The following is a 27,255-nucleotide window of genomic DNA, read 5'->3' as shown; positions in this document are numbered from 1 at the left end:
GTATCTTGTCATGTGCAATGACTTTTATATTTAGGATCATTTGAACTTGATAAACAGCAGGCTCAGGTTTCGGGGCTGGCCGCTGCAATTAACAGGCCAACTTTAAAATTACCATAATTAATTGCTTGCTGGCAGCAAAGTCCATCGAGTTCTGACACAAACCCCTCCCTCTGAGTGAAGATCTTTGGACAGCATATGATATGATGGTGAGTCGCAGTCAGTGGGCTGATCTCTGTGCCCAAGTTGTCCTTTCTATTTTTTGCCTTGGTTTAAATTAGATGCTATTGAATCATTGCCTTGTGCCATGGCCAGCTCATCACTAACATAGCTCTTTCATCCAGTCTGCTCCCTAAGTCGCCTGGAAGGTAGCGGTTTGGCTGGGGATCGTCTGGAGGCGAAGATGAAGAGATGGGGAGTGAAATCAGAGCGACGGGAAATAAAGATGGAGGAACAGAAAATGAAAACTGAGAGACGAGAGTTAAAAGCTTCCTCTGAGAGAGTTTCCATGGAGCTTCTCAGCCACAGGATTGGCAGGTAAGGCACAGGCTGTGACAGTTGGTTTGCAGGATGGGGCATGCAAGAAGTTAAAGCATGTTGAATGTATCTGTTCCTGCCCACAGTGTTATTTTAACTTTATGACACTTCTAGGCACCCAGCTCGGAGCTAGTAGGAGCCTCGCGAATCCAACCCTTGTGATTCAATGAGGAACCCAATGCAATTTTGAGGCTGAAAAAAATTAGAAGTCCTGCCAATCACAAACCAGTGCGTTGGGTTCAGGGTGAGCAACTTGCAGAAGTGAAAGATGCTGCAGGTACCCAGAACTGTGGCATCTGCATGTTACTGAGCTCGGTGGTGAGGTGACTTTGGGAAAGTGTTCATTTGTGGTGTACCTCTTGGCGAGTTGGCTCCTGGGCTGCCCCTGCCAACAGTAGCTGCTGCTGCTCCCTTGTCATGTTTGTTTTTAATTCATTCATGGGATGTGGGTGTCACTGGGCAGGCCAACATTTATTACCCATCCCTAGTTCAGGGGGCATTTAAGAGTCAGCCATATTGCTGTGGGTCTGGAGTCACATGTAAGCCAGACCAGGTAAAGAGGGCAGATTTCCTTCCCTGAAGAACATTAGTGAACCAGATGGGTTTTTACAACACTCAACTTTAATTCCAGATTTTTTTTATTGAATTCAAATTCCACCATCTGCCATGGTAGGATTTGAACCTAGGTCCCCAGAGAATTACCCTGAGTCTCTGGATTACTAGTCCGGCAACAATACCACTATGCCACCACCTCCCCTGTGAACAAGGTGAAGGCCATGATGTGAACTGTTCTTTCACCGGTCTCCCTTCCTTCCCTCATGTTGTGTGGTGTCTTCTGTTTCAGAAGGGTGAGGAGAGAAAGTCAGTGCATGTATGGGCCTACTACACGTGTACATGATGAGAGGGGGACAAAGCAAGATATGAAAAGAATGGAGATTTCTTGAGTGGGAAGTAAGTAACCTAAGTTAATTGACAAAGGCACCATGAGGGAAGGTGCAAGTTCAGCAATTGACAGAAGATGTGAAGAGCAAGTGGCAAGTGGAATGAGTGAAGATAACAAGCAGGAAGGTGATGGTATGTTGGGAGTGAGCATGTGGTGCAGTGTACCCTTATGATTGATAGTGGGAGATGTGATGCAGTAGAGATCATTGTTGAAAGAGGTGGGGGAGGCACTGTGACCAGTTGTGATACCAGGAATAGGGAAAGGAGAATCTAGACTCATCTTTGTTAATCTTTGAAATCATCCATCCTCTTCCTGCACTGGGTTCAGATACATGGGCTGATGGTCTGCAAATGAGTTCCTCTGCCACCTCTAACCAGGCTGTTTGGCATCGTTTTTGCACTCCCTGATCCTGATTGTAGCTAGTGACAACTCCAGGGAGGTGACTGAATATCTGGGAAACAACTCATCCACTCCTTCCAGCGTTATTCACCAACCAACGCAAGAAGGAATGGAGATGAAAGAAAATGAATACCAGTGAATGAATATCCTGATTGGGGGCTGCCACCAGAAACTGTATGGTAAAAATCTGTGGACAGGTGACCTACCACTGAAAAGATTGGCCATCCAGCCCACCAATCATATTATTGTGTGGCTCAGATATTAATTTTTTTTTTGCATTTTCAGTGTACTGTCTCCTCTACCTTCAGGGTCATTTGAGACCTCAGGGTGGTCCTCCTTGGTCACCCCAGGCCCAGGAAAGGCTCCCATACCAGGGTCAGGAGCCATGGCCAACAGCAGAACCAGTGAATTTTCAGTGGTGATGGCAGAAGAATCACAGAATCACAGAATTAACGGCACAGAAGGCTGGAACCTTGCAGGACAATGGCTGCTTACAGGTGGAGACTCCTTTGGGAAGAGGATTTGTATTTCCTTTAAGCACACAGGAGAACTGCAATGGGAAACCACCCCATGTATTCTTCTTCCTGGTCATATTACTCATTGAAATTGAAAATGGGAGGCTCCTCCGAGCAATTGAAGAGGAAAGTGCAAGACAGCAAGGCGTGGAGAAATGAGCAGGGGCCTTTAGGGAAACATGACAATAATGAGTTAAGTCCAAACTACAGTTTTATATCTAAACAAAACAAACTAGTTTGAAGGACAAGATTGGGAAACTACATTGAAAGGTATGATAGTAGACATGTAATTTCTGGCATTTAAAGAATTAAAACATAGTTTGCAACAAAGCTACAACACTGGCATTTACTCCCCAGGAATGTCCTGTACACAAAAAACAGGACAAATCCAACTTGGCCAATTACTGCCCCATCAGTCTATTCTCATCATCAGTAAAATGATGGAAGGGGTCATCAACAGTGCTATCAAGTGGCACTTGCTGAGCAATAACCTGCTCACTGATGTCCAGTTTTGGTTCTGTCAGGGCCACTCAACTCCTGATCTCATTACAGCCTTGGTTCAAACATGGACAAAGGAGCTGAACTCCAGAGTGGTGAGAGTGACTGCTCTTAACATCAAGGTGGCATTTGACCGAGTGTGGCATCAAGGAGCCCTAGCAAAACTGAAGTCATTGGGAATCGGGGGAAAACTCTCCATTGGTTGGAGTCATGCCTAGCACAAAGGAAGATGGTTATGGTTGTTGGAGGTCAGTCATCTCAGTCCCAGGACATCACTGCAGGATAGTGTCCTAGCCCAACTATCTTCAGCTGCTTCATCAATGACCTTTCCTCTATTAAAAGGTCAGAAGTGGGGATGTTCGCTGATGATTGCACAATGTTCAGCACCATTTGTGACTCCTCAGATACTGAAGCTGTCCATGCCCATATGCAGTAAGAGCTGGACAACATACCGGCTTGGGCTGACAAGTGGCAAGTAACATTTGCACCGCACCGTTGCTAGGCAATGGCCATCTCCAACAAGAGAAAATCCAACCATCACCCCTTGACATTCAATGGCATTACCATCATTGAAACCCCCACTATCAACATCCTGGAAGTTACAATTGACCAGAAACTGAACTGGAGCAGCCATATACTGTGGCTACAAGAACAAGTCAGAGGCTGGAAATTCTGTGGAGAGCAACTCACCTCCTGACTCCCCAAAGCCTGTCCATCTACAAGGCACAAGTTAGGAGTGTGATGGAATACTCTCCACTTGCCTGGACGAGTGAAGCTCCAACTCAAGAAGCTCGACACTAACCGGGATAAAGTAGCCAACTTGATTGGCACCCCACCACCGGCTTAAACATCCACTCCCTCCACTATCAATGAGCAGTGACAGCAGTGTGTACCATCTACAAGATGCACAGCAGCAACACACCAAAGTTCCTTTGGCAGTTCCTTTCAAACCTGTGACTCTACCACCTAGAAGGACAAGGGCAGCAGATACATGGGAACACCACCACCTGCAAGTTCTCCTCCAAGCCACTCACCATCCTGATTTGGAACAATATTGCTGTTCCTTCAACTTCCTCCCTAACAGCATGGGGGTGTAGCGACACTACATGGACTGCAGCAGTTCAAGAAGGCAGCTCACCACTGCCTTCTCAAGGGCAATTAGGGATGGGCAATTAGTGCTGGCCTAGCCAGCAACGCCCACATCCTATGAAAGAATAAAAAGTCAACATGGGTTTAGGGAAGGGAAACTGTGTTTGACAAATCTGTTAAGAGTTTTTTGAGGATTGACTGAGGAAGATGGATGTTGGGGAAGCAGTGGATGTTATGTATTTAGATTTTCTGAAAGCATTCAATAGGATGTCACACAAGAGGTTAATACTCAAAATTAGGACTCATTGGATTAGGGGTAACATATATTAGCATGGATTGAGGATTAGTTAATGAATAAAAAATAGAGACTAGGAGAGTAAGAATGGGACTTTTTCAGGTTGGTAGGCTGTAACTAGCCGGATTCTACAAGGATCAGTACTTGGGCATAAGTTATTTACAATCTATATTGATGACTTACATAAGAGGCCTATAAATAAAGTATCCAGGTTTACTGACTATACGAGGTTAGATGGCAAAGTAAGTCATGAGGAGCTTGCCAAAAGGCTACAGGGGGATATAGACAGGTTGGGTAAGTGGGCAAGAACATGACAGGTAGAATACAATCTGACAAAATGTGAAGTTATCCACTTAAAAAGAATATTTTTTGAATGGTGAGAGAGTGGCTTCAGTAACCATTGGTTCCTTACAACATGAGACTGGGTACATTGGTTGCAATCTTCCAAACTTCATTAGATTCTGGAAAGGTTCCCGGCACACTGGAAAACGCAAAGGTACCATCCCTTTCCAAGAAATGTGGCAGATAGAAAGCAAGATACTATAGGCCGGTAAGCTTAATATCTGTCATTTGGAAAATGCTGCAATGCATTGTTAAGAAAGTAGTAGTAGGACATTTAGAAATCCATAATACAATCAAGCAGAGTCAACATGGTTTAATGAAAGGGAAGTCATGTCTGACAAATTTATCAGGGTTCTTTGAAGATGTAACAAGCAGAGTGGATAGAGGGGAACCAATAGATTTTATGTATTTGGATTTCCAAAAGGTACTTGATAAGGTGCCACATAAAATGTTACTGCACAAGATAAGAGCTCATGGTGTTGGGGTTAATGGATAGAGGATTGACTAAACTAATGGAAAATAGGATAAATGGGTCCTTTCAGGTTGTCAAGCTGTAACTAGCAGGGTGTCACAGGGATTACTGGGGCCTCAACTACTTACAATTTATATAAATGACATGGATGAAGGGACCGACTATATTGTAGCCAAATGTACTGACGATAGGTGGGAAAGCAAATTGTGAGGAGGACACAAAGTGTCTGTCAAAGGCTAGGTTAAGTGAGTGTGCAAAAATTTGGGAAGATGTGAGGTTACCTATTTTGGTTAGAAAGAATAAAAAAAGCAAAATATTATCTAAATGGAGAGAGACTGCATAATGATGTGGTACAGAGTGATTCTTACATGAAACACAATAAGTTAACATGCTGTAAAGAAAGTAATTAGGAAGGCAAATGGAATGTTGGCCTTTATTGCGAGGGGGATGGAGTATAAAATCAGGGAAGTCTTGCTACAACTGTACAGGGCATTGATGAGATCACAACTACATTACTGTGTACAGTATTGATCTCCTTATTTAAGAAGGGATATACTTCCAATGGAGCCAGTTCAGAGAAGGTTCAGCTAGTTGATTCCCGGAATGAAAGGGCTGACTTATTAGGAAAGGTTGAATCGGTTGGGTCTATACGTTTTGGAATTTAAAAGAATGATAGGTAATCTCATTGAAGCATTAAGATTCTCAGGGTGTTTGATAGGGTGGATGCTGAGAGGATGTTTCCCCTAGTGGGTGAACTGAGAACTAGGGGGCATATTTTCAGAATAAGGGTTGCCCATTTAAAATGGAATGAGGAAGAATTTCTTTTCCCAGGAGGTTGTGAATCTACCCAAGAATTGTGGAGGCTGAGACATTCAATATATTCAAGGCAGAGATATAGAGATTCTTGAACTATAGTGGAGTCAATGGTTATAAGGAACAGGCAGGAAAGTGGAGTTAGGTCAAAATCAGATGAGCCATGATCTTATTGAATGGCTGAGCAGGCTTGAGGAACCATACAGCAAACTCCTGATCCTATGATTTATAAACCTATGTCTTTATGAGCCTCCTCTTCCTATTAGTTGATTAAATGTCTGCCACCATTCATCACTGGATGTGACAGGACTGCAGAATTTTTATCTGATCCAATGACTATGGGGTTGCTTAGCTCATACAGGCATATGAACATATGAATTAGGAGCAGGACACTTGGCCCCATGAGCCAGCTCCACCATTCAATAAGATCATGGCTGATCTGATTTGCAACCTCTACTCCACATTCTCGTCTACCCCTGATAACCTTTCACCCCCTTGTTTATCAAAAATCTATCTAGCTCTACCTTAAAAGTATTCAAAGACTCTACTTCAACTGCCTTTTGAAGAAGACAGTTCCAAAGGCTCACAACCCTCAGAGAAAAAAATTCTCCTCATCTCTGTCTTAAATGAGCAAACCCTTATTTTTAAACTGTGATCCCTAGTTCTAGATTCTCCCAAAAGAAGAAACATCCTCTCCACATCCACCCTGTCAAGACCCTTCAGGATCTGAAAGGTTTCAATCAAGTTGCCTCTTACTCTTCTAAATTCCAGTGGATACAAGCCTAACCTGTCCAACCTTTCCTCATAGGACAACCTGCCCATTCCTGGTATTAGTCTGGTAAACCTCCTCTGAACTACTTCTAATGCATTTACATCTTTCCTTAAATAAGGAGACCAATAATGTACACAGTACTCCAGATGTGGTTTCACCAGTGCCTATATAACTGAAGCATAACCCCCGTTCTTTTGTAATCAATTTCCCTCACAATAAATGATAACATTCTATTAACTTTCCTAATTACTTGCCGTACTGGCATACTAGCCTCTTGTGATTCATGCACTAGGACGTCCAGATCCCTCTGAATCTCAGAGCTCTGCAATCTTTCACCATTTATGTAATATGTTTCTTTTATATTCTTCCTACCAAAATGAACAATTTCACATTTTCCCACATTATGTGCCATTTGCCAGATATTTGCCCACTCACTCAATCTATCTGTGTCACTTTGTAGCCTCTTACATCCTCTTCACAACTTACTTTCCTGCCTATCTTTGTATCGTCAGCAAATTTAGCAACCATACCATCTGTCCCTTCATCCAAGTCATTTATATAAATTATAAAAAGTTGAGGCTGCAACACTGATCCCTGTGGCACACCACTCATTACAATCAACCAGAGAAAGGCCCATTTATGCCTACCCTCTGTTTCCTGATAGCTAGCCAATCTACCCATGCCAATATGTTACCCCCTACACCATGAGCTTTTATTTTCTGCAATAACCTTTAATGTGGTACCTTATCAAATGCCTTCTGGAAATCTAAGTACAATACATCCAATGGGTCCCCTTTATCCACAGCACATGTGACTCCTTCAAAGAACTCCAATAAATTGGTTAAACATGATTTCCCTTTCACAAAACCATGCTAACACTGCCTGATTGCCTTCTGTGTGTCCTCCCCCCCACCCCCCGCCCTTTTTGAATAAAGGAGTTACATTTGCTATTTTCCAATTTAATGGAACCTTCCCTGAATCCAGGGAGTTTTGGAAAATTAAAACCAATGCACTAACTATCTTACCTGCCACTTCTTTCAAGACCGTAGGATGGAGTCCATCAAGACCTGGGGATTTGTCAGCCCGCAGCTCCAACAATTTGCTCAATACCACTTCTCTTGTGATTGTAATTTTCCTGAGTTCCTCCCTCCCTTTCCTGATTTACAGCTATTTCTGGGGTGTTACTTGTATCCTCAATAGTGAAGACCAATGCAAAATACCTGTTCAATTCTTCTGCCATCTCCATTATTAATTATATTTTCCATTATTAATTCTCCAGACTTAATTTCTATTAGGAGGAACACACTTTTTAAAAACTCTTTTTTTATTTAAGTATCTATAGAAACTCTCACAATACATCTATTTCCAGCTAGCTTTCTCTTGTACTCTAATTTTTCCCTCCTTATTAATCTTTTTGTCATTCTTTGCTGTTCTTTATATTTTGTCCAATCGTATGACCTGCCAACCATCTTTGCACAATTATTTGCTTTTACTTTAAGTTTGATACTGTCCTTAATTTTTTTAGTTAACCACGGATGGTTGATCCTCCCCTTGGAAGTTTTCTTTCTCATTGGAATGTATGTATTCTGTGTATTCTGAAATATCCCTTTAAATGTCTGCCACTGCATCTCTATTGAGCTATCCCTTAACCTTATTTACCAGTTCACATTAGCTAGCTCTGCTTTCATGCCCTCATAATTGTTTTCATTTAAGTTCAAAATACTAGTCTCCCACTTTTATCTCCCCCAAACTAATGTAAAACTCAATCATATTATGATTTCTGCCACCTGGAGGTGTCTTCACTATGAGGTTACCAATTAATGCTATCTCATTGCACAATATCAGGTCTAGTTTGGACTGCTCTCTGATTGGCTCCAGAACATGCTGTTTTAAGAAACTATTCCGAAAACATTCTCTGAACTCCTCATTTATGCTACCTTTACCCACCTTATTTTTCCAGTCTATACGTAGACTAAAATCCCCCATGATTGTCGCTGTACCTTTCTGACAAGCTCCCATTATCTCTTCCTTTATACTCTGTCCTACAGTGTAGTTACAATTATGGGGCCTGTACATCACTCCCACAAGTGACTTCTTGCCTTTATTATTTCTCATCTCAACCCAAACTGCTTCTACATCCTGTTTTCCTGAACTTAGGTCACCCCTCTCTATTGTGCCAATACCATAATTAATTAACAGAGCTACCCCTCCAACTTTTCCTAACTTCCTGTCCTCCCTAAATGTTATGTACCCTTCAACATTGAGGTCCCAATCTATGTCATCCTGTAGCCATGTTTCTGTAATGGCTATCAGATCGTACTTATTTATTTCTATTTGCACTATCAGTGCATCTGTTTTGTTTCGAATGCTACATGCATTTAGATACAGAGCCTTTAGTTTTGTCCTTTTATTATTTTTGTAGCGTCTAGCCTTATCTGCTAATTTACTCTTAGATTTGTACTCTCTGTCCCTTCCTGTCATGTTCCATTTATCATTTCCCATATTAGTACTTTTCGCTTTTGCCTTGTCTCTACTCTTTGGTTTACCACATCTTCCCAAATTTGATACCTTGTCCCCACTATTCAGTTTAAAGCCCTCTCTACTTCCCTAGTTATGTGGCTCACGAGGATACCAGCCCCAGCATAGTTCAGGTGTAGACCGTTCCAACTGTACAGATCCTTCTTTCCCCAATACTGGTGCCAGTGCCCCATGATCCGGAACCCACTTCTCCCTCACCAGTCTTCTGAGTCACACATTCATTTCTCTAAACTTATTTGCCCAATGACAATTTGCATGTGGCTCAGGTAATAATCCAGAGATTATTATCTTTGAAGTTCTGCTTCTTAATTTTATGCCTAGCTCCTCGTACTGACTATGCAGAACCTCCTTCCTTGTCCTGCCTATGTCACTGGTACCTAAATGAACTACAACAACTAGATTCCCCACCCACCGCCCTCCCCCACCCCGACCCCCACTGTAAGTTTGTCTTTAGTCCTGAGCAAATACTGTTTAGCGTGTATATAACTTCACCAGGTTGGCACCTTATTTTTAGATAAACCTGATGCTGCTCCTGCATGAGCTTCAACACTCCTCACAGAACCTAGGTTGGCTAGCTGGCTTGATGGTGATGGAGCAGTGAGAGAATGCTGGACCATGAGGTTACAGATTGTTGTGGAATACAATTCTGCTGCTGCTGAAAGCCCACAGTGCTTATGGATGTCCAGTTTTGAGCTTCCAGATCTGTTCTTAATCTACTTCACTTACCATAGTGCTGGTGCCACACTTGATGGAGGGTATCCTTAGTGTAAAGACAGGATCCAGTCTCCACAAGGCCTTGTGCAGTGGTCACTCCTCCCAATACTATCACAGAGAGATACATCTGTGACATATAGATCAGTAAGGTCAAGGTCAAGTAGGTTTTTTGGTTCACGTTGGTTCTCACACCATCTGCCACAAGTCTGACAGCTATATCCTTCAGGATTTGGTTAGCTCAGTCAGTGATAGTTGTGACAAGTCCCCCACCAAAAGTATATTCTGTGCCCTTGTTCTCCTCAGCACTTTTTCCAAGTGGTGTTCAACACAGGAGAGTACTAATTCATAAGCTGAGAGCGTGGTGATTGGCAATCAGAAGGAGGTTTTCTTCCCCATGTTTGACCTGAAACTATGAGACTTCATGGGATCCAGTGTCAATGTCAGGGACACTCCAACCTGACCATATACCACTGTGTCCCACTTCTGATGGGTCTGTGCTACTGTTGGGATTGGACACAACCAGGTGATGGAGGAATCAGGCTGATGCTTGACTAGACCTTGGGACAATTCTCCTAACTTTGGCACTAGTCCACAAATATTAGTGACTTTGAATGTTGCCTGGGCTTGATATACCTTTCAAAAACAGAATTACCTGGAAAACCTCAGCAGGTCTGGCAGCATCGGCGGAGAAGAAAAGAGTTGACGTTTCGAGTCCTCATGACCCTTCAACAGAACTAGGTGAATCCAAGGAAGGGGTGAAATATAAGCTGGTTTAAGGTGTGTGTGTGTGTGTGTGTGGTGGGGGGTGGGGAGAGAAGTGGAGGGGGTGGTGTGGTTGTAGGGACAATCAAGTAGTGATAGAAGCAGATCATCAAAAGATGTCACAGACAAAAGAATAAAAGAACACATAGGTGTTGAAGTTGGTGATATATATCTAAACGAATGTGCTAATTAAGAATGGATGGTAGGGCACTCAAGGTATAGCTCTAGTGTGGTTGGGGGGAGCAGAAAAGATTTTAAAATATTTAAAAATAATGGAAATAGGTGGGAAAAGAAAAATCTATATAATTTATTGGAAAAAACAAAAGGAAGGGGGAAGAAACAGGAAGGGGGTGGGGATGGAGCAGGGAGTTCAGGACCTAAAGTTGTTGAATTCAATATTCAGTCCGGAAGGCTGTAAAGTGCCTAGTCGGAAGATGAGGTGTTGTTCCTTCAGTTTGCGTTGGGCTTCACTGGAACAATGCAGCAAGCCAAGGACAGACATGTGGGCAAGAGAGCAGGGTGGAGTGTTAAAATGGCAAGCGACAGGGAGGTTTGGGTCATTCTTGCGGACAGACCGCAGGTGTTCTGCAAAGTGGTCGCCCTATTTACGTTTGGCCTCTCCAATGTAGAGGAGACACATTGGGAGCAATGAATACAGTAGACTAAGTTGGGGGAAATGCAAGTGAAATGCTGCTTCACTTGAAAGGAGTGTTTGGGCCCTTGGACAGTGAGGAGAGAGGAATTGAAGGGGCAGGTGTTACATCTTTTGCGTGGGCATGGGGTGATGCCATAGGTGGGGGTTGAGAAGTAGGGGGTGATGGAGGAGTGGACCAGGGTGTCCCAGAGGGAACGATCCCTACGGAATGCCGACAGGGGAGGTGAAGGGAAGATGTGTTTGGTGGTGGCATCATGCTGGAGTTGGCGGAAATGGCGGAGGATGATCCTTTGAATGGGGAGGCTGGTGGGGTGATAAGTGAGGACAAGGGGGACCCTATCATGTTTTTGGGAGGGAGGAGAAGGCGTGAGGGCGGACACGGTTGAGGACCCTGTCAATGACCGTGGGTGGAAAACCTCGGTTAAGGAAGAAGGAGGACATGTCAGAGGAACTGTTTTTGAAGGTAGAATCATCGGAACAGATGTGACGGAGGCGAAGGAACTGAGAGAATGGGATGGAGTCCTTACAGGAAGCGGGGTGTGAGGAGCTGTAGTCAAGGTAGCTGTGGGAGTCGGTAGGCTTGTAATGGATATTGGTGGACAGTCTATCACCAGAGATTGAGACATTGAGGTCAAGGAAGGGAAGGGAAGTGTCAGAGATGGACCACGTGAAAATGATGGAGGGGTGGAGATTGGAAGCAAAATTAATATATTTTTCCAAGTCCCGACAAGAGCATGAAGCAGCACCAAAGTAATCATCGAGGTACTGGAGAAAGAGTTGTAGAAGGGGGCTGGAGTAGGACTGGAACAAGGAATATTCCACATACCCCATAAAGAGACAGGCATAGCTGGGGCCCATGCAGGTACCCATAGCCACACCTTTTATTTGGAGGAAGTGAGAGGGGTTGAAGGAGAAATTGTTCAGTGTGAGAACAAGTTCAGCCAGACGGAGGAGAGTAGTGGTGGATGGGGATTGTTCGGGTCTCTGTTCAAGGAAGAAGCTAAGGGCCCTCAGACCATCCTGGTGGGGCATGGAGGTGTAGAGGGATTGGACGTCCATGGTGAAGAGGAAGCGGTTGGGGCCAGGGAACTGGAAATTGTCGATGTGACGTAAGGTGTCAGAGGAATCACGGATGTAGGTGGGAAGGGACTGGACAAGGAGAGAGAGAAGGGAGTCAAGATAACAAGAAATGAGTTCTGTGGGGCAGGAGCAAGCTGACACGATCGGTCTACCAGAACAGTTCTGTTTGTGGATTTTGGGTAGGAGGTAGAAGCGGGCCGTCCGAGGTTGGGCGACTATCAGGTTGGAAGCTGTGGGAGGAAGATCCCCAGAGGAGATGAGGTCTGTGACAGTCCTGGAAACAATGGCTTGATGTTCAGTGGTGGGGTCATGGTCCAGGGAGAGGTAGGAGGAAGTGTCTGCGAGTTGACGCTCAGCCTCCGCGAGGCCAGACAACAGCACCACCCTTGTCAGTGGGTGACCTGCTGAGTTTTTCCAGGCAATTCTGTTTTTGTTTTGAATTTCCAGCATCTGCAGTTTTTTGTTTTTATCTCTGTGTTTAATTGACTGCCACTGCTCTTCAAGAAATGCCTTCCTTGAAGAAGATCTGTTCGTCTCTGCGACAAGATTTCCGTATCTCTCTTTTGCCTTGCTCACCTTCATTGCTTTCCATTTCTCTCCTGGTGTTTGACGAGGTGTTTACTAAAACCCGCTTTCACAGCCATATCTCCTTTCTCAGTGACTGTCTCTGTCTCCGACTTACCCCACGTGGATTTCAACTGAAATTCCACCCCTCATGTTTCGAACCCACCCAGGATTACAGGTATCTCCGGGACATAAAACGTTTCTCCGAATGCTGTTCCCGTCACATTCTGAGATCCACACTCAGTGCCATGCGCCGCCATATGAACACACTCGACCTCTCCCTCCAGCAGCACCGCCGTACCCTTTTTCAAAGCTGCGCATGCCCCCAGTTTCACTTTATTCCTCGTCTCATCCGACGCCTCAACAAGAAACTTTTTCTCTTTCTCTCAAGTGCTAAGGAACACAAGCTCCAACAACTCATCGACACCAACACCCATCTAGGACCATCCACCCCTGCCTGTCCCTCCATCCCCACCCCATCTTCCATTCCCAGCCCCAGCCGTGTATTCACTATACCCCCTGACCTTCCCCTCTCCGATGCTGAACGTTCAGTGCTCAACAAAGGACTTAGCTTCATACCCCTATGCCCTCACCTCAATGAATTTCGGGCTCGGCACGATGCTGAACTCTTCTTCCGCCGTCTTCGTCTCCGGGCTCACTTCTTTGGGCAGGAGTCCTCTCCCCGTTCAACAGATCCTTTCACCCAACTCCAATATTCTCCCTTCACCTGGACCCCTCCCTCTGGATTCTTACCTTCTCTTGATCCTTTCATTGAGAACTGTCGGCGCAACATTAGTCGTCTCAATTTCTCTGCTCCTCTCACCCATTCTAATCTCTCTCCCTCTGAACTTACTGCACTCCATTCTCTCAGATCCAACTCTGACATTGTCATCAAACCCGCTGACAAGGGTGGTGCTGTTGTTGTCTGGCGCACTGACCTCTACCTCGCGGAGGCTGAGCGTCAACTCGCAGACACTTCCTCCTAACTCTCCCTGGACCATGACCCCACCACTGAACATCAAGCCATTGTTTCCAGGATGTCACTGACCTCATCTCCTCTGGGGATATTCCTCCCACAGCTTCCAACCTGATAGTCGCCCAACCTCAGATGGCCCGCTTCTACCTCCTACCCAAAATCCACAAACAGAACTGTCCTGGTAGACCGATCGTGTCAGCTTGCTCCTGCCCCACAGAACTCATTTCTCGTTATCTTGACTCCCTTCTCTCTCCCCTTGTCTAGTCCCTTCCCACCTACATCCGTGATTCCTCTGACACCTTACGTCACATCGACAATTTCCAGTTCCCTGGCCCCAACCGCTTCCTCTTCACCATGGACGTCCAATCCCTCTACACCTCCATGCCCCACCAGGATGGTCTGAGGGCCCTTAGCTTCTTCCTTGAACAGAAACCCGAACAATCCCCATCCACCACTACTCTCCTCCGTCTGGCTGAACTTGTTCTCACACTGAACAATTTCTCCTTCAACTCCTCTCACTTCCTCCAAATAAAAGGTGTGGCTATGGGTACCCGCATGGGCCCCAGCTATGCCTGTCTCTTTATGGGGTATGTGGAATATTCCTTGTTCCAGTCCTACTCCGGCACCCTTCCATAACTCTTTCTCCAGTACATCGATGATTACTTTGGTGCTGCTTCATGCTCTTGTCAGGACTTGGAAAAATGTATTAATTTTGCTTCCAATCTCCACCCCTCCATCATTTTCACGTGGTCCATCTCTGACACTTCCCTTCCCTTCCTTGACCTCTCTGTCTCAATCTCTGGTGATAGACTGTCCACCAATATCCATTACAAGCCTACCGGCTCCCACAGCTACCTTGACTACAGCTCCTCACACCCCGCTTCCTGTAAGGACTCCATCCCATTCTCTCAGTTCCTTCGCCTCCGTCGCATCTGTTCCGATGATTCTACCTTCAAAAACAGTTCCTCTGACATGTCCTCCTTCTTCCTTAACCGAGGTTTTCCACCCACGGTCATTGACAGGGTACTCAACCGTGTCCGGCCCATCCCCCACGCATCCGCCCTCACGCCTTCTCCTCCCTCCCAGAAACATGATAGGGTCCCCCTTGTCCTCACTTATCACCCCACCAGCCTCCCCATTCAAAGGATCATCCTCCGCCATTTCCGCCAACTCCAGCATGATGCCACCACCAAACACATCTTCCCTTCACCTCCCCTGTCGGCATTCCGTAGGGATCGTTCCCTCCAGGACACCCTGGTCCACTCCTCCATCACCCCCTACTCCTCAACCCCCACCTATGGCACCATCCCATGCCCACGCAAAAGATGTAACATCTGCCCCTTCACTTCCTCTCACCTCACTGTCCAAGGGCCCAAACACTCCTTTCAAGTGAAGCAGCATTTCACTTGCATTTCCCCCAACTTAGTCTACTGTATTCATTGCTCCCAATGTGGTCTCCTCTACATTGGAGAGACCAAACGTAAATAGGGCGACCGCTTTGCAGAACACCTGCGGTCTGTCCGCAAGAATGACCCAAACCTCCCTGTCGCTTGCCATTTTAACACTCCACCCTGCTCTCTTGCCCACATGTCTGTCCTTGGCTTGCTGCATTGTTCCAGTGAAGCCCAACGCAAACTGAAGGAACAACACCTCATCTTCCGACTAGGCACTTTACAGCCTTCCGGACTGAATATTGAATTCAACAACTTTAGGTCCTGAACTCCCTGCTCCATCCCCACCCCTTCCTGTTTCTTGCCCCTTCCTTTTGTTTTTTCCAATAAATTATATAGATTTTTCTTTTCCCACCTATTTCCATTATTTTTAAATATTTTAAAATCTTTTCTGCTCCCCCCACCCCCATTAGAGCTATACCTTGAGTGCCCTACCATCCATTCTTAATTAGCACATTCGTTTAGATATATATCACCAACTTCAACACCTATGTGTTCTTTTATTCTTTTGTCTGTGACATCTTTTGATGATCTGCTTCTATCACTACTTGATTGTCCCTACAACCACACCACCCCCTCCACTTCTCTCCCCACCCCCCACCACACACACACACACACACACACACACACACACACACACACAGACACACACACACACACACACACACACACACACACACACACACACACACACACACACACACCTTAAACCAGCTTATATTTCACCCCTTCCTTGGATTCACCTAGTTCTGTTGAAGGGTCATGAGGACTCGAAATGTCAATTCTTTTCTTCTCCGCCGATGCTGCCAGACCTGCTGAGTTTTTCCAGGTAATTCTATTTTTGTTTTGAATTTCCAGCATCCGCAGTTTTTTGTTTTTATCTTGATATACCTTTGTTGTTTCTGAATCCAATGCCAGGTAGCCATCTAGTTTTATTTTTGATTTCCTTTTATTGTGGTGGTATGATTTAACTCAGTGGCTTTCGAGATCATTTCAGTGAGTTAGTAAAGAGTCAACTTCGCCAGTGTGAGACTGGGATCAGATATAGACCCTATTCAATAAAAATGACAGGTTTCCTTCCCTAAAGGACATTAATGAACTAGTTGGGTTTTTATGACAATCAAACAGCTTCATGGTCTAATTTAGACCAGTTACTCCCCCATCCTACATTATATTCATTTACTTATATTCATTTACAAATTGAAATGAGACCCAGTTACCATTTACATTTACAATCCTAATTAAGATTAAGTGGTAAATCATGTCAGGTTGATGAGCAGGTGTCACAATCATGGAGTGATGTAATCACTAAATGAGATGGATACATTTCCAGCTAAAGGCCACTTCTTTTCAGCCCAATCAGAGCATGCACAAACTTTTGAAAAGCTCCAATGACTGTTATGAGGCTGTTTATTCTGAGCTCAAGTTGTACAGAGATAAGATTCAGGACTCTGACAGCAGGTGGATAATAATAGTAATATTAATATTAATAATAAAATAGAAAGCATAAAACCGTTAAGCTTCCTGACAGCAACAGGGTAGAAATATGGTAACCAACAGATCCACTGTGACAATATTTGCAGCTATTTGATAGATCACTGAGGTAATCAGCTGAATCTACTGGATTATTGTTAAAAGTGGGGTGCAGTAGTGTAGGATGATACAAAATTGGCTGCAACAGGACATAGATAGCTAGTAGAATGGACAGACAAGTGGCAGATGGAATTTAATACAGAGAAGTGTGAGGTGATGCATTTCGGTGGAAGAGCTAGGGAGAGGCAATACAGACTTAATGGCACAGCCCTAAAGAGTGTGCAGGGAAAGAAGGACCTTGAGGTCCATGTGCATTTCTTGAAAATGGCCAGATATATTGAGAGAGTAGTTAGCAAAGCACATGGGACTTTGGGCTTCATAAATATACATATCGAACGAAAGTAGGGAAGTTATGCTCAATCTTTATAAAGCACTGGTTAGGCCATAACCAAAGTACTGCATCCAGTTCTGGGCACCCCACTTTATGAAACATGTGAGAGTCCATTAGATGGTGCAGAGGAGATTTACCAGAATGGTTCAAAGGATTGAGGGATTTCAGCTAAAACTTTAGGTTGGAGAATTAAGCTGGGATTGTTCTCCTTACAGCAAAGAAGATTGAGGGGAAATTTGATTATGGTGTACAAGATCATGACAGTTTTAGATAAGGTAAAGAAAGAAAAGTGTTTCTCATTACCTGATGGTACAAGGACTGAAGGACACAGATTTAAGGTTTTGGGCAAGAGATGCTGGAGGTATGTGAGGAAGAACTTTTTCACACAGTGAGTTATAATGACCTGGAACTTGCTATCTACAAGGGTGGTGGAAATGGAGCTGATTAATGATTCAGATGGGCACTTGAGGAAAATAAACTTGGAAAGCTGCAGAGATAGGGTGGGGGAATTGGACTGACTGGATTGCTCCACAGACAGCCTGTATCGACCTGATGGGCTGAATGGAGGAGATATTGGATAAGCTGTCAGTACTTAAAGTTGATAAGGCACTGGGACCGGATGAGATGCATCCAAGGATATTGAAGGAAATGAGAGTGGAAATTGCAGAGACAGGTAATAATCTTTCAATGTTCCCTGGATTCAGGGGATGTGCCTGCGGACTGAAGAATTGCAAACATTACAACGTTTTTTGAACAAGGGCGTAAAGGTCTGCCCTGCAATTACAGACCAGTCAGTTTAACTTCAGTGGTGGGGAAACTTCTAGAAACAATTATTCAGGATAGAATTAATAGTTACATGGAAAAACGTGGATTGATTTGGAAGAGTCAGCATGGATTTGTTAAAGGAAAATCTTGTCTAACTAACTTGCTGGAGTTTTTTGAAGAGGTAACAGAGATGGTTGATGAGGGCAAAGCTGTTGATGTGGTGTATATGAACTTCCAAAAGGCATTCGATACAGTGCCACACAACAAACTTGTGAGGAAAGTTATATGTCATGGAATAAAAGGGATAATAGCAATATGGATACAAAATTGATTGAGGCATAGGTAACAGGGAGTAATGGTTAATGGGTATTTTTCAGGCTGGAAGAAGATTTGTAGTGGAGTTCCCCAGGGGTCAATATTGGGACCCTTGCTTTTCCTGATATATATAAATGATCTAGATCTTGGTGTGCAGGGGACAGTCTCAAAGTTTGAGGATGACACAAAACTTGGGAGAATTGTAAACTGTGAGGAGGACAGTGTAGAACTTCAAAAGGACATTGACACATTGGTGGAGTGGGCAGATAGGCGGCAGATAAAGTTCAATGCGGAGAAGTGTGAGGTGATATACTTCGGTACAAAGAAGATGGAGAGACAGTATAAAATAAAGGATACTATTCTAAAGGGTGTGCAGGAGCAGAGAGACCTGGGTGTATATGTACATAAGTAATTAATGGTAGCAGGACAGGTAGAGAGAGCTGTTTCTAAAGCATATAGTATTCTAGGCTTCATTAAATGGGACATAGAGTACAAGAGCAGGGAGGTTATGATGAACTTTTTTAGAACCGGTTAGACCTCAGCTGGAGTATTGTGTACAGTTCTGGGCACCACACTATAGGAAGGATGTGAATGCATTTGAGAGAATGCAGAAGAGGTTTACAAGAATGGTTCCAGGGATGAGACACTTCAGTTATGAGGAAAGATTGGAGAAGTTGGGACTGTTTCTTCGGGGAGGAGAAGGCTAAGAGGAGACTTGATAGAAGTTTTCAAAATTATGAGGGGTCTGGACAGAGTAGATAGGGAGAAACTGTTCCCGCTTGTAAATGGATCGAGAACCAGAGGGCACAGTTTTAAAGTACTTTGCAAAAGAAGCAAATGCGAGGTGAGAAAAATCTTTTCCACGTAGCGAGTAATTAGGGTTTGGAATGCACTGCCTGGAAGTGTGGTGGAGGCAGCTTCAACTGAGGCATTCAAGAGGACACTGGATGATTATTTAAATAGAAACAATGTACAGGGTTACGGGGAAAATGCAGGAGATCAGCACTAAGTTAAAATGCTCAGAGTGCTGGTGCAGACACGATGGGCTGAATGGCCTCCTTATACACCATAATGATTCTGTGAATGGCTCCCTTCTGTACTCTATGGCTCTATCCCTTAAATTGTCCTAATCACATTAAAATTTCTTATAATTGTTTTTTGCTATCACCACTAGTGCGTCCCCTACACCCACCCAAATCTACAATAATCAAGGAAATGGGCAAGCCCTTGAAATCTGCATGTTGTCAGCACTTTGCCACTCTGGAAGGATTAACATCTATTCTTAACTATAGATTTTCATTGATAATGCATGACAGAGGATTTTGCGCACTTTCAAATCTGCAGTTTTTTTGATTCAACTTTCAGATTGGAGAAGAGAATAGAAGAATTGAAGGCTGAATACCAGGAACTGGATCAGAATGCAAAGGAACTCATTCATTCCTTCGAACCGCAATGTGAAAGCATTGCAAAGGAAGCTGGAGAAGATGAACTGTGGTCATCGCTCCTGGAAGACAGGTAATGTGTAGGTAGAAATAGCTGTGCAAGGACTGTGTGACTGTTAGAAAGCACACCAAAATTTTGCCCCATTTGGACTGAACTTTAAATTCAGGTTGGGGGGGGAGGGTGGTGGTGTGGAGTGTTTGGGGGGGGTTGCAGGGGGCTCCTCTGGGTGGAAGTTCTACCCATCCACTATGGCAAGGGGCTTTGTTGGGGCAAAATTTTCAAGCTTCCTGGAAAATTCTTCCCTTTGTATCCTTGAAAGGCGTCAATACTGCGGACACAAAGACTTTTTTTTAAAAAGAACATTTTTTCTTTGGCCCATGTCGACAGGTGGAGGACTCCATTTTACCAAGGGAGGATGGATCAGCTTGGCATGCGGTGGTTACCATGAATGTACCCTTTTAGGCATCAGGGGCCAACTCTGACTAAGTAGTTGTCAGTGGCTAGGAATCCTGGGATGAGTAACTCACCTCCTGGCTCACCAAAGCCTGTCCATCGTCTACAAGACACAAGTCAGCAATGTGATGGAATACTCCCCACTTGCCTGGATTAGTGCAGCTCCCACAACACTCAAGAAGCTCAACAGCATCCAGGACAAAGCAGTCCACCTGATTGGCAATCCTTCCACAAACACTCGCTCCCCTCACCACCAACGCACAGTGGCAGCAGTGTGTACCATCTACAAGATGCACTGGGGAAACTCACCAAGATGCCTTAGGCAACAGCTTCCAAACCCACGACCACTACCATCAAGAAGGACATGGGCAGCAGATACATTGGAACACCACCACCTGGAACTTCCTCTCCAAGCCACTCACCATACTGATTTGGGAATATATCACCGTTCCTTCACTGTCGCTGGGTTAAAATCCTGGAACTCCCTCACTAACCTCACTGTGGGTGTATCTCCGCCACATGGACTGCAGCTGTTCAAGAAGGCAGCTCACCACCACCTTCTCAAGGGTAATTAGGGATGGGCAATAAATGCTAGCCTAGCCAGTAATGCCCACAGCCTGTAAATGAATAAAAAAAAACATGACCCTCTACCCAGAATCTGCACTGGAGCCTCTGGCCTTGGGGCTTAATTGGGGTTCCACTCCTCTGCACGTCTGCAGGCTGAACAGGCCCAGGAAGATCTTGGCCTAAGAGTTTTCTTTCTCAATAAGTTCTGTGGATGACAATGCAAGGTCATTAGCGAGGTATTTATAGTATATACATTATCAGGATCTCACCTATCAACTTACAGCATACATTACAGCTCAGGTAACTAAGGTTTCAATTCCTGACTTAGGAGAAAGTACAACTCCCATTTCCAACTAAATGTAGATTGGGCCAGGTTCCTTTTGGACCGAATCTTTAAATCCTAGCCAGGAGCAGAGAGCCATTTGTGGATCTTCTGCCCATCATCCCTCATGGGTGACTTTGAGGGCATTTGTGGATCTCCCTTGGAAATTCCCCCCTTATACTTTTGAAAAGTCTTAGCGGAACTCGCGCTAGTTCACAAATCAACTTCAGGTCTTCTGAAGACCCTAAACCTTTGCTGAGCTGAGGTAGTTGATCCCATGGGAATTCTCTTATCCCTAGAGTTGGACTGGCTGCAGTAAGGGCCAAAGAGATATATGAAGGAAATAATTTGGGCCTTAAGGTGACTTCAGGCAGAGCAGCAAGATACCGCTGCATCTCAGAAGGATGTATAGGTCAGGTCAGAACAGATATTGCTGGCCAGTCTATGCTGGTGATCCCAACTCGAAGGTTCTGCAATAGGGACTCTGACTTCTGGTAGGGGAATCAAGGGATCCATTCTTACACCAATGGTAGAACAGGCCCCTGAGAGTTTCTGAATCTGTGTACAAATACAGTACAAAAATTTTTGATCAACTTACATGATTGTAAAAGCCTTTTCATTGGTTGTAAGATTCTATAAGAGTTTTAAAAAGCATCTTACTTTATTCCCAATTCTTCAGAATTATTGCCACTGTTTGATTGATACCACATAGAAATTCCAGTCCTATAAGTCTCAGACTCTAGGCATGATAAGTTTCAAGATTTATGAACATACACATGATTACAAGCAAGCAAATAGACTCATTATACTCTCAAGTAGGATACCCATTGGATCAAGTGTTACCAATCCAGCTCAAATCTTGGTCACAAGTGCCCCCCAAAGATACATTGTAAACACATTTTTGCTTTTACAATAATAAACCTACTTTTGGAATGTGCTCAATTGTCTTAATCAGATTTAAACCCAATCTGTCCAGTCCTGCAGTACATCACATGTCAATGTCTTATCAATTACATTGTTAAAGTTTGTTAATGTCAATTACATTGTTAAGGTTGTTAATGTCAGGGGTAGGCGGGAATGTGGAGTTGAGGTTATATTCAGATCAGCCATGATCTTACTGAATGGTGGAGCAGGCTCAAGGGGCCGAGTAGCCTACTCCTGCTTCTAATTTGTATGTTCATAAGATTTTGGACCTAGAGATAAAATGTTGTTTGACTTACAGTGAATAATCATCCAATTGGGTTTGAAGAGTCTATTCATCTTCAAATTGGCTGGGAAGGTGATGCATTGGGAGGATGGAAGTGCTAGTTAACCAACGACAGGGGGTGCCGAGGTTGAAGTGGGAGGTTGTGGGATGACAGGTACAGGAATATGGCCAACCTGGGTTGTCAACCCTAGTTAAGATTAGGGTTAGAATAAATTGCTGGGGAGCTCCAGACTTTCAAGTGGTGCAGCATGCTATGGGGAGAAGTGAGTAAAAAGTGTTGGTGAGTGTTGTGGCTTTGGCTTCCACCACACTGGTTCATTTGTGACTGTAAGGTTTGATTAACCCTGAGGAATACAGGCCAGAAAAATACTGATGTCTGCTCGGGGTGGACTGCAAATTCACACCCCTCTCATTTGACAAGAAAAGTATTGAACACTGCAGAAGTGGAGCAGTGGAGGGAATAAACAGTCAGCAGGAAGTGGCAGCAGTCAGTTGTGCGCAGAGGACTTGACTGCAGTGACAGGAGAAATTCAATGACGTTACCAGGAGAGGATGAGTATAGCCGGTACATAAATCTAGCAGTGCTGCTGTGGCACTGCAGAAAGTGGCATTATCCACTCAGTGTTAATCATCATTGTCCTACATGGCTGTTCATCACAGCCTCCTGCTAACACAGCAGTGAGGCTTTTTTTTTTTTACACATAACCCATTGTAAACACTTCCTACAACCATCATTTGAATGCTTCACCATTCACCCTTTTGAAAGCAAACCCCTTAAAATCTGAGGCCAGGAAGGGTGGGAGCCTCATGCCATGACATTGATAGCTCAGCAACATAGTGGGCAGGTGGGTGGGTGGCGTGCGGAGAGGGTACATGAACAGTTTGTAGGATCACCACATTCAAGGAGCATGTCCTCTGAATATAGGAGTCAGCTGTTTGGCTCATTGTGCATGTGTCAGGTCTTTTAGGGAGATATCCAATTAGTCCCATTCCCCTTCCCTTCCTCCAAAGCCCTACAAACTTTCCTGTTCAAGCATTTCTCCAATTCCCTTTTGAGTGTTACTGTTGAGTCTGCTTCCACCATAGTTTTAAGCAGTGCATTCCAGATCACAACAACTTAAAAAAAATTTCTCATCTTGTCTCTGGTTCTTTTTACAATTACTTGAAGTGTGTCCTCTAGTTTACCAAATCTTCTACCGTGGAAACAGTTTCTCCTTATTTGCTCTATCAAGACCTTCATAATTTTGAACATCTTTATCAAATCACCCCTAAACCTTTGCTGCTCTAAGGCAAACAACCCTGACCTCTCTAGTCCCTTGCACATAACTGAAGTCCCTCATCCCTGGTACAATTCTAGTAAATCTCCTCTGCACCCTCCAAAGGCTGTGTACTATTGGCAACAGTGGTCCAGAATTTTGGGGGCCAATGATTAAATACCGCCTGCTTTCAGAGCATGAATTTTTGATGCAGTCATTTCTGACGTGGTGGGATATTTGGAGGAGTCCACCAGCTGCACATGCAGAATCCTTCTTCACAGCATCTAGAGCCTTGCAGTATCAGAAAGCTGCGTAGAAGGCAGACCTTGTCTATGCACCCTCAACAACCCTCGAAGACAATCGCCTGACTATCACAGAGTGGGAAGAATCACAGCCGTGATGAGTGCCAGCACTGGAGGTAACATCATACAGGGTTTGTTCGCACCTTATCCTCCTTGCCCCTTCTGACTTTTATTGTGTCCTGCACATTGTATGACAATCTGCAGATGCTTTCACCAGCCACTTCTCTCTCTCTGCTAGCCCTTCACACCAAAAGCTATCCTTCAGACTCTCTTTTTCATTTCAGGTGCTGAAGATGGTGAAGCCCCATGCCAGTGTAGCCTTACTGATGGCACATCGTCCATCTCATCCTCGCAAGTACCAACTCAGATGCTAGGTTAAAGGAAGACACATTAGGCCCAGAGAAGCTTGAGGTTGGCCACCGCAATGGAAGCTCAGCAGCCTCTGCATCCTGACCTGTAGCCACTGAGAAATGTTTTATCAGCACACTAGGATAGGTAAATGAGTAGACAAGACAGGCACTAAGGATTTGCATAAGAATGAATTGATAATTTTTGTTGTTAACGGTGACATACACTGTGACAGTACATGTTTGGTAAATTTATATTTTTGTGCTGCATTTGGTGTTGATAGTACTTTGTAGTGAAATAATGGAAGACCCATAATGTTGGGCTGAAGGAAAGCAACTGGAATCATTGATAAGGTTTGCAGGACTGATGACAGGGATGATTTGGATAAAGTGTTCTTCGATAAGCTGCTCTCTCAGGGTACTATCAGCAAGGAGCACTGCTGGTTGATGCCAGTCCCTCTCCTCTTCATGCACTCCACCACCTCCTCCTCGTTCTCTCCCTACGGCCCAGATGTTGGTAGAGTCATGATGTGTGGAACATGCACCAGACAACCACAAATCTAGACACGTGCTCAGGGGTGTATGACAAACTCCTCTGGAATGGCCCAGGCAGTTGAAGCATTGCTTGAATATGCTAATTGTTTGTTTAATTATGTTTCATGTGGTGGCATGGCTCTTATTCTGGAATACATGGCATTCTGACAGAGGGGAATACATTCTGCCCAATAGCTGACCTATAACTTGATGGTCTGATTAGAACAAAAGACTGGCACAGGATGAAAAAGTCATGAATGTTGCCAATTTACTGGCACAAAGCTGCATGATGGTTGCATTGAGGTCATGAAATCCCTTTCAATTGATAAAGATGTCAAGCAATGTGTGTACAGGCAATGGCGCCTTGAACCTTGGGGAAGCCTGCCACACTGGTGAAGCCTGGTGCTGTCTTGTCATGCTTCTGTCTTCCCACAGGGGAAATGATGTAGGCATTCCTTTAGGTGTAGAGAGCCTTGATAATCTTCTTGATACGGTAGTGTACTACCAACTCTGAGATCAGAGCCTGAAAGAATCTTATGGCAGAAGAGTTAAGAGTCACAGTGATCTTGATAGTCACAAGCCTTCCATGTGAGGCTTGAGCTTTAGCTGCATTAAGTGACACAGCTTGGTGATAGCCTCCTTTGTACAGTAAAGGCTCATCAGACATTGCTTTTTAGTGAAGCTCAGGCAGGAGAAATGCTCTCTGAAGAGTTGCTGTGGCTATGGCCTCTGTACAGTTCCCTCCCCCTCCTCTCTTGTAGCAGCTATTCATGTCCAATGCTGTTCTCTCCCTTGCCCACCAGCCCCATTGGCAGCCCTTTGAAACCGCCCACGACTGCAGTCAAACAATCAGTGAGGCAAAGAGCAGCAACAGTACAACACCAGCGAATCCTTGCTATCCTTAGACAAAGTGATCTTTCCAGAGTGACAAAACACACCAAGAAACAGTCAGAAGTTAACCAGCAGCCTAGAATGATAAACTAGTAACTATACTGTAAGTCTGCCTGATTCCTTTAAAAAGCTCTAGAGAGGTGTCAAGTCATGTGCAGGCACACACCAAAATCACAGTTGTGTCCTGCAATGTCAGAACCATAATTTAAACAATGTACTGACCTGTTAACACAATTTCAACAGGATTTCCTGACTCCAACGGTGATGCCTACAATCTGGTGGATGGCACACTTTCAGCTTGTGACGAATGTGCAATTCCCACCCACCATGTTGAAGGCTTAGGAGGCCAATTAGTGCCATAAAAGCCACAGATGCTGTGTGATCAAATTTCTGAACCCATGTGTCTAAAATTTACCATGAGCTAGATTTAAACCCAATTTTTAAAGTTTATTTCATAATGTTGATTATCTATACTCCTTTGTATGCATCAGTACCACAACTTACTCTGTGCTTTGTTCTGTGCCTAATAGGCTCACACGTGTGGAAGTCAACTTATTCTTCAGTTATGTCGTTGACATGCTTCAGTCTTTGCATCTTCGTGTGTTGGAGAAACAGCCAGGCTTTACCAGCATTCTGCCCACTCTGTCTTCTATCCTGAGAAGAAAAACTTGGGATATGGAGCTTGAGGCCATATGGACAAGTGTTCTCCCTGAGTTTGGTCTGAATGAATCCGACATAAAAGCTCTGTGTGCGTTCTTTGTGACTCACTGCAATGAGGCTGACTATTACTCACTGAAGGAAAGACAGAGGTACAGTCAGAATATCCAAGAGGTGTTAGACAAAGCCGTGCCCAGTCGCATTCTACATCACTGTCTCCTCCATCTTGTGCAGTTGGCAGAGAAAGAAAGTGAAAAGGTGGCAACAGAGCAACAACAAGTCACTAGAGCAAGCACACGAAGGAGACCAAGGCCAAATTGAAGAGCAGGGTACATGCACAACTCAAACCTCTATGTCTGGGGATTGACTTCATTGTTCCACATTGTAATATCCTTTGCCTTGAGTTAATAAAATCAAGTCACTGGTTCTTTGCAAAATAAGCAAGTTAGGACTGTGTAAGATATTGGGCAGTGAAATTCCCTCTGGAATCTCATAACCAGGATCTGCCAAGAGTGCTGAATTGACAAACAGGCATTCAGTACCCAATACATGTGGCATGACAACAGCTTCCAGGAAGGAAACCTTCAGTAAAACCACAACACTGCAGAGCAAGGGGTTGCCAAAAAGTGGGGAGTGAAGTTCAGAAACATCGTAGTGATAAAAGATTCCACAGTCAGGAGAATAGATAGGCACTTTGGCATTCCCAACATAAGTCTCAAATATCCATCTGTGATACCATCCAGTTCTGAGGAAGGGTCCCATAGCTGAAATATTGTGTATTCTAGCAATAGATGCTATCTGACCTGTTGAATGTTTATAGCGATTTTTTTTATTTTGCTTTGGACTCTGGCAGCTGCTGT

General features: G+C 44.3%; 1 protein-coding gene across 1 annotated transcript; it reads left to right on the top strand.

The window, feature by feature from the left end:
• Nucleotides 1-429: 429 nt before the first annotated feature.
• Nucleotides 430-26,716, top strand: LOC121287852 (single-pass membrane and coiled-coil domain-containing protein 1-like). The gene is made up of 3 exons (XM_041205833.1): nt 430-534; nt 19,782-19,931; nt 26,269-26,716. The coding sequence occupies exons 1-3, from the start codon at nt 443-445 to the stop codon at nt 26,714-26,716; spliced, it is 690 nt and encodes a 229-aa protein (XP_041061767.1). The 5' UTR covers nt 430-442.
• The last annotated feature ends 539 nt before the right edge of the window (nt 26,717-27,255 follow it).

Source organism: Carcharodon carcharias, chromosome 2 (genome assembly GCF_017639515.1).
Source record: "Carcharodon carcharias isolate sCarCar2 chromosome 2, sCarCar2.pri, whole genome shotgun sequence".
In the NCBI taxonomy this organism is placed as follows: domain Eukaryota; kingdom Metazoa; phylum Chordata; class Chondrichthyes; order Lamniformes; family Lamnidae; genus Carcharodon; species Carcharodon carcharias.
Note: the sequence above shows the minus strand (reverse complement) of the source record. Positions and strands in the feature narration are given on the sequence as shown.